We start from the raw sequence: 8,900 nt of genomic DNA, 5'->3' as shown, positions 1-8,900 counted from the left end.
TGTCACTGAGAAACGGCTAATTAATTTTACTTGCATATTAATCTGAGCTCATTTTACCAGCCAGTCTTAATGTTTATCTTTTTCCAGGGCCTTTATCGAAAATGGACTAGCCTGCATCCTGGTTGATGTTAATTATTTTCTTGGTCAGGCTTTTAACCATGAAATAATTTCTGTTTTAAAGGTTTTGTATTGCATACATTCACCGTGTAGGCTAGCCTACACCCAGTAATTAAAATGATTCATAAGCGTATGGTGATATTTTTGTAAGCCAAGTTATTGTAACCTAATGAACACAGTGAGGACAGCGTTTATCTATGATGATGCTCTTCTCTCCTCTAATTTTGCGCTGCACTAAAAAGGTTTGAGCATTATAACGAGGGCTCTCTGTCTGCTAATTAATTGACATTCTCCTGAATATTCATACGCCTTATCACAAATACGTCCCTAATTGCACCGTAAAACATCTCAAGGGAGAGGAAAACGCCACAGACTTAATTAAAAGAAAAGAAAAAAATAGTTGGTCGGATACAAGATGAGTCAGATGTAGCCAAGCGGTAAAACACATGACATGCTACCTGCATGTAAGAAGACGACCCCTACCCCCATGATAGGCTCCTATACTTCCGCTTTTATTTGAGTTATGGAAATGGTGCTCCAGTATGGGATTAATCAAAAGGTGTGTCTAAGAGTTTTGAATTAAGTGTTGCCAAATCAACTCCATGAACCTCAAATACTTTTTTACAACAGACCTAGTCTACCTTTTTGTTGCACATTAACGTAAGATATAAGGCATAATAATAATAATAATAATAATAATAATAATAATAATGTGTTATCCATTATTTGTTGTTTTTGAGTTGCAAAATGTCATGATTTAATTACATATGTATACAAATGTTTGCATTAACAATGTCAATTACACCGCCAGCGATTGCAATTTGTTTATTCATTAGTTCTTTGGTAAATCTACATTGCCTCCAGATAGAGCGGGCTAATAATGCTGTGAAATACACATCGAGTTAGAGGAGAGCTCAGCGGGACTCTGGGATCAACAGTGAGTTGACATTAGCAAATTTAAGACTCACAAAAAAAAGACGTGACCCCCGACCTAGAGAATAACTGAGCTGACACTTCTAGGTGTAGCTTGAGAAAGTGAGTTGGGAACTTTATAGGTCTGTGTTACACCACATTAGTCTATGTGTTGGCCTACGGATATTTGTTGACTGTGACCTGTAATGTGGTTTACCTGTGTAGGCCTCTCCCCGCCCAAACTTTCAAATAAACAAAAATTGTGTCCACTTCTCAATTTCATGCAAAGTTACAACACACTTTCAGCTAAAATGTTGGTGCTGGCTGTTGTATTGCTTTTTTCGCCACGAAGTAAGAATACGGACTGTTGAAAGTAGTGAGTGTACTTGGACTTCTTTTCTTAAACCGCTCCTCCCCATAATCACCCTCTAAGGATAGCCCTTTGGAACTGTTTATTTATCTATTCGAGGGCCTGGGTGGCAACATAGCCCAACTTGATTCAGTTTGACAATATTGTTTTGCTATCATTCGCTGCTTTAGAATGAATGGAATCGATCCTCTTTTAACAACATTTGTTTCCTATTGTGTCGAAGTGCAGCGGCCGAGGGCAGACGTGTGAAAGTGGCTGTTTGATTCTCTTTCTCATCCCCATGACCCCGGCTTTTGTGTGTCATCGCCCTGGGAATGTCACGCCTCACTACTCTACTTTGAGATGGTTCAGAAAGTGCCTTTGTTTTTCTCCTTTTTTAGACGCACACAAAATTGTTCTCGGTCCCCCTGCTGTAAAAGATACTTAAGACTAGGGCCCGGTTCACAAGTGCAACGCAATTTGGCTTAGCTCAACCTTTGTTCTGCTTGTACAAATGACCAAACACACACACGTATTATACAGTTGATCTACTGCTGCTTGAGCTCAGAAGTTTTGAGAGACGAGAGAAAAGGCCAGTTTTATTCATTCAGAATCATGGTGGTATTATCAGAGGGTAGGGGTTGCTTTCAGTATCGCATTCTACCGCAGGAAAGCGCAAAAAGCTACAAATCCTGAATGAACAAATAAGCGTTTGCTCGTCTTCGTCTCAATTGGTTAACCGTTAAGTTAAGGACAAAGCTGATTTGCATGACAGCTGCCCGACACTTTATCCTCTCTCTCTCTCTGAAAAAAAATGAAAATGTGGAATGAGTTGGGTGGTCCCTCATCTCAGGTTGATACTGTTCCTTTGTGTGCATAATTAACTGTGAAAACATCCCAGGCCGATTTGTGTGGTTGTCTGTATCAGGATTAGATCAGGATTAGAGTATAGGAACAGTTCTGGGATTATTTATTGCCAAACCTGTAGGAGTGGAGGTCTTTCGCATTTCCCCCTATAACAATAAGATATATAAACAATATTTAACTTCAGTTTCAGATTACTTTATAGGCACACTAAATAAAGTCTGGACATTTTTTTACAAACGTGTCATAAATTGCCACCTCATATACTAAAATGTAAAATGTAAAATGAACAATATATTGTCACCTCTCCAAAAGGACACATTTTTCTGATGAAGGCTTGTACTGTGACAGACTGATCAAGTTGATGTTCCAGAGACAGCCGTAGTGCTGTGGAGATCTTCCCGTGAAAAGCCTGGAAAATCGAAATACGTTGCCCCCTTTCTGTCAATACACGAAGGAAAGACAAGTTAAAAAGAAGTACTTCATGAGGCAGGGGGAAATCTGCGAAATAAAAAGCAGTGTGCTTGAGACACAGCATGGAGCTGACTTCCTAGACACGAATGTCTGTTTTGGGACACTCTGATTGTATGGCAACCTAGGAGACCATAAGGCTTTGGTGGGTACTTTCCTCCTGTTTTGTAAATATTAACAGCCTTGTGAAACTTTTCTCCTCCCTGCCCAAGCGCATTCATCCCCTTGCCAACCATTAAGTTCAGTTTCCTTTAACACGAGGCACTTGATGCTTCGCTAAAAGTATGTGCAGTGAAATCCACAATGTGTATTGCTTCTTATCACACGTATTGTCGAATCTATTCTTAATCCGTCAGAGTGGTGAGGGGTGCATTGTGGATTTATGGAAGAAAATTAGCATAAATTATGAGCAAATCCCCAAGCGTGTGTGTGGTCCCTCGTATTGCGAACCCACCAAGCGGAAAGGTGGCCCTTGGTGAGCCTTGAAAAAAAAAAAAAACTTGAATGGCCATTGCTCAAAATAGGCTTCCATTTGGTTTTCACATTCATATAATTGACTTATGGATATTTTATACAGTTTTCACAACGCCACCCCAAAGGCTTTATTTGCATTTCTGAAGTACTTTTCAATTTACTTTACATAAACACAAAAGACTGGCTGGCCTTATGAAGTTTCATTTTAAGACGGCTTTTTGTTTGCTTTGTCACGATGTTTGCGAGTTTTCTTTCACGGACATTATTTCACCCGACTGCAGTGCAACACAATTTCAAGCTTCGAAATAGGCATTTATTCAACAATTTCAAAATTGTGCAGTCAACATAATTTATGCAATTATTTATTCTGGCTTCCCCAAAGTCAAACAATTCAATAAAGTGCTACAACGAGCACTTCTAATTGCAGGTAATTTTATAACATTATTACTGGCAATGTTTTAAGGCAGAACATTCTTTACTGTGGGTGGTAGCCTACGTCCACCAAGTCCCAGAATAGCTTGTCATCTGTTATGTGAAGTGGGCTCTCAAGTGTTGTGGTTAATATCTTGAGATGTGACTCTGCATTCAATACCACATAATGTCTACCCTTAAAAGGTGTGATTTATTTTGGTCTTTGTTCTGTTTATTGGTTTATTTTACTCTCTTTAACCATTGCTGCCAACATTTTGGCGGTCTGTTCATAGGAGACTTAAGAAGCCCATCATTTATAGACTACAATTATAGCAAGTAAGCTACTTTACGCGAGAACAGACATGCGCTTGTCTTACATTTAGGTCAAAATAGCTTATATTATTTACACATTGGCTGCATTATTTCCTCACACGCATTTCGTTCAATATGTTCTAAATACACAATCGGTAACACCTCGGTATTAGGAGAGATTATCCCGCCTTAATGTAACCAATTCACATCTTGCTCCCACGGACAACAAGGCGTAATCATAAGTCATAAGGAGCAAGGCAATGTCATGACAGCAAACAACAAAAAATAACCGTTACAATGCGTTGCAAACTGAAAGCTAGAGCGAGCCAATTTCCATGTCAAACATCCCATTGCTTGGTAGCTCCATTTGTACGTGTGAATTGTAGACTAAGCACCCTGCGAAGCTCACAGAAAGGTTAGCGCATACCTTCACACACTGTTACTGGGTGCCATCGCAGTTCAATTCCGGTTGCCGAGCCTTTTCACCCCTTTGCTCTGTCTTCAAATGGAAATGATTTCTATTGGCCCAAGGTGTCCATGTAAATAGGTGTAAATGAAACCAGATTATGCCTTTCTCCCAGCCCCCTCCTCCCAAGGCGATTGTCATGTGATAGCAAAGAAGTGGCACATTAATGAAGCGCCTCTACAGGGGTCTTTTCTGCTCATGTCACCACATAAAACTATCAGATGGTTTGAGGAAGGACATGGAGGCAGCTACTTAGCTCATCGCATCAAGGAAGGGAGAGGAGATCTGCTCTATTCAACTTGCAAGGGGAAGAGGAAGCTTACTGCCGCTTGCTTAAGTAAAGATTACGGATCGTCTGAGAAAGCAGACGCGTTTTATTAGGAAGGCGCAGCAGACCGACAGCACCCAAGTCTGGTGTCCCCTCCTGCAAACAACAACCCGACTAGCATTTCGAACTTTCATCGGTGAACACCTCGGACACCCGACATCGACGGTAAACTACAGAAAAGTTTTACTGCTTTAACATTTTTGTTGACGCATTTATCCGTTCATGGGACATATTTAGTGTTTTATATGTAGGCCTACTCCCGAACTTTTGGAAAAGCGAACAATAGCTTAAAGATTCCGAGCAGCAAAGATAATCTCCTGACCTGCACTATTGAACAATTTTTAAGCATTAGCAACTGAATATCTGAGAGAATGCCTCGACCAGGCAGAAACACATATAGCGACCAGAAACCTCCTTATTCCTACATCTCCCTGACCGCCATGGCAATCCAGAGCTGCCCGGAGAAGATGCTCCCACTAAGCGAGATTTACAAGTTCATCATGGACCGTTTTCCTTATTACCGAGAAAACACACAAAGGTGGCAGAACTCTTTACGGCACAATCTGTCTTTCAACGATTGTTTCATCAAGATCCCTCGCCGTCCAGATCAGCCTGGGAAAGGCAGTTTTTGGGCGCTGCATCCCGGGTGCGGAGACATGTTTGAAAACGGAAGTTTCTTGAGGAGGCGCAAGCGTTTTAAAATTATGATGAACACGGATTCTCTGGCTCCAAGTAAGCAATCCGATGCTGCACATTATCTTCAGCAACAAGCCAAACTTCGACTTAGTGCACTCGCAGCCACAGGAACACACCTGCCGCAGATGTCCAGCTACAACTTGGGAGTGTCACAGCCGTCCACTTTCAAGCATCCGTTTGCCATAGAGAACATAATTGCCAGAGAGTACAAGGTACCAGGGGGGCTCGCCTTTTCTACCATGCAGTCAATGTCTGCTGGCTACCCCCTGCACAACCAGCTGACCACGGCCTGGCCCCATATGTACAACACCAATATGATCGACACGGCAGCTCCCATCTCCATGGCCAGCAGTGATTACAGTGCCTACGGAGTGCCCATCAAATCCCTTTGCCATGGGGGACAGACCTTACCAGCTATTCCTGTGCCAATAAAACCCACGCCGGCCGGAGTACCTGGGCTGTCGTCGCTGCCCCCGCATATTCCAGCGTTCCTGTCGAACTCTCCGCAGTCGTTAAGCCCAACATCTCCTCAAACAGCCACCAGCCAAAGCAGCCCTGCCACCCCAAGCGAGACACTGACAAATCCGTCAACACTGCAGTCTGTGGCGGTGCACTGACCTAGTTCAGGTGCCCTGGACTTGTCCACTCAAAGACTTTGACCTGCAGGACATCACAGTCTCCAAAGTTTCATGTTCACACTCCGAAGGCGAAAAAATAACGGCTACAATCAAGGCAAGATATTTCTGTGTTGCAGTAATGTTAATTTGTGTGTATGTATTTCAGACTTCTAAGTGTTACTTTGAATGGTAGTTGTCTTCTCACCTGGATGGAGTACAGATATATTGTGGTATTGTTTCATGTTATAAATTATTTGTCAGCTTTTGACCTTCTGCATATCCAGATTTTGTTTGCCTACTGTAAGGAATGGCTGTTTACAAGTTGAAGCACTCAAACTATTCCGTCAGAACGGAGGCGTTCGCTGATACAAGTTGGATAGGTGTTTTAATGAACCGCATACGTAAGCGCTGGACAGTGTAATCAGTTTCACAGGTGACCTGACAAGCTCGTTTATAATTTGGAGATGGCCCCAAGTTCACAAATTAGTCGTTTTTGATATGCATAGCGGTCAGAGAAAATCAAAACAAAGTGCAAGGTATGCGGCATAAAAATCAAGACATTGCGACAATGATATTCAGTGCAACTTTTAAATAACTGAAATGCTTGTTGCAGATGGTACCAAATACCTAGCTGTTAGATTTGTTTTTATTAAATACAACTGAGAAGTATGTTAAGTTGTCAAACATGAAAAATATAAAATTACAAGGGTTCTCGTGGAGCGCGAGGTAAATATTGTGAATATCTGAAAATAACTGATATTGAATTGTGTAAAATGCACTTTTTAGTTAGATGTTTTAGAGTATCTCTATTTTGCAGGATATGTTTTGTGGAGCATTTAATTTAAAGCTGTGGTGACCATGTGTATTCAATGCCGTAAATTTGTACATTTTCTGTTACAATGTAAAGCATGCTCTCTCAAACGTTGTGTTGTTTTGCTGCAAGCATGCGTGCTTTTAAAAAGTGTGCAAAAAGTCTGCAAAAAGTCTGCATTAAATTATCAACTTGGTCATCAGAATATTTTTTCATTAAAATGATGTAAACCTCAGTATATTCTCCGTGTATTTTGAAATTTATTTTCTCTGTTTGTTTTACAGATAACATAGCCTACTGTCTCTAACACACACACACACACACACACACACACACACACACACACACACACACACACACACACACACACCTGAGCATCCATGTGTCATAGTCTATATTAATATATATTATATATATATTATTAGGCCTATTATTATTATTATTATTATTATTATTATTATTATTATTATGTCGTTATGATGTGGTGTAAAAGCGAATAAATAGTTTAGTTTTAGATTTTAAAACTTACGTTGTTTATCCTACTTTTCCCACCACTTCAGTCTCCCGTTAAATCATAATAATGACATTCATTTGCGATATCATATTAATTCATGTTGATAACCTGGCTAGTATCAAATTAGTAAATCATCACCTTTGACTCAGGGTACCAATGCAGTGTTTTGAATACCACTATGCAAGACCACGGCCTCTAGAGGAACACCCAGATCGGCCGTGAGGAAATAGATGAATCAAGCTGTTGATTAGAATGCATGGAGTTACTGTGTCATAGCCACCGTGCAGACAAGAAGCCTCATTCATCAAGCACCATGCACTCGATTAAGACCAGCACTGACAAGCTTAAACATTGTACACTCAAATGCATGTGTTGATTACAATCATGCAATTTCTGTCCATGTGAGCAGAAAAAGTTTCAATGTTTTATATTCAATGTTTTGCTGCAACCTGCTCAAAGGGTGATCATGCGACTTTAATTTCAGGATTCTAGACTTGGAATAGCTAGGCTACATTTCCACTGAAGTGTTAGTATAGGCTTGTCCAGTTGAGGTGTCGCTTTTACATTTATAATCTTTTTTCGATGTTTTGATGGAGCTCGCAGACAATTTAGGATTTTCTCTATTAGAAGGTAACAATTAGCTGCCGAAAACCAAAACATGCACGTCCTCTAAAATATGCGCCGGAACCATTTAGTTATGTGCAGTGTGCGTATAGATATAGATAGATTTGATTTCAGGACTTAAGTTATTAAACTTCCATTGAAGGTAACTTTTGTATTTATTCTGTTTGCACTACTATTTTCCAAATCTGTGTGGTTTATGAAACATCCTAAGCTATTCGGTGAAAATGTGCGGAACATCAGGTGTATTGTCCCCTTTTCCTCTCCGAGAGCAACGGCCCATTGCTCAGTATTAAGCAAATACATTAGAATTCCGTCACTTTATGCAATTGAGTAGATCAAATAAAGGGTCTCTGGGCACTTCATTCACTCTCATTCAGCTGAATAGAAAGTGCAAAGAATTGCAAACTTAGACTGGGCCACCGATGTAGATTTAGCCTTTTTTTCGAAGAGACAAAAAGACTGATTTTTCACAAACACATTGCTGACTGGGGGACTAGGAAACGAGTTCTGAGACCCCTTTGGAATTTAAATCCATCCCCTCCCCCTTTGTCTCCTGTTTGCACAACAGTGCAAGTTTTTTTTTTCTCTCTCTCTTTTACATTGTATGTTTAGCGTTTTTGTTTATTCCTGCGTATTAAATGTGTGGAAGGGGTAGAGGACATTTTATTTTGCTGCCATGTTTTCGTCTCAAGTATTTTTCATATACAAATAGGTGAGACAAAGACCACTGAAACGCTAACAAAAAGAGCAAACAAAACAAATGGACACAGAAGTTTATTTAACTTGGCGCCTCTGCTGAGGTTTTCCATGAAGTGGTTCATATTCTGATTTACACATTTTACTGTATCAACGTGGAGCTGTACTATTTAAGTTACTTGCTCTAAATTCCTCAATAAGCCCATAACTATGTTGTGTGACATGGCAAACTACCATA

General features: G+C 40.4%; 1 protein-coding gene across 1 annotated transcript; it reads left to right on the top strand.

The window, feature by feature from the left end:
* The first annotated feature begins 4,605 nt into the window (after positions 1-4,605).
* foxb1a (forkhead box B1a) lies at positions 4,606-7,010 on the top strand. Its single transcript, XM_042109004.1, has one exon. It carries the CDS (start codon positions 5,076-5,078, stop codon positions 6,015-6,017), a length of 942 nt encoding a protein of 313 aa, XP_041964938.1. The 5' UTR covers positions 4,606-5,075; the 3' UTR covers positions 6,018-7,010.
* The last annotated feature ends 1,890 nt before the right edge of the window (positions 7,011-8,900 follow it).

Source organism: Alosa sapidissima, chromosome 11 (assembly GCF_018492685.1).
Source record: "Alosa sapidissima isolate fAloSap1 chromosome 11, fAloSap1.pri, whole genome shotgun sequence".
NCBI classification, from domain to species: domain Eukaryota; kingdom Metazoa; phylum Chordata; class Actinopteri; order Clupeiformes; family Clupeidae; genus Alosa; species Alosa sapidissima.
This window is presented reverse-complemented; position numbering and strand designations above follow the sequence as displayed.

What these genes read in the sequence shown, in the direction of transcription:
- foxb1a (XM_042109004.1), top strand. Translation starts at nt 5,076, where the DNA reads ATGCCTCGACCAGGCAGAAACACATATAGCGACCAGAAACCTCCTTAT.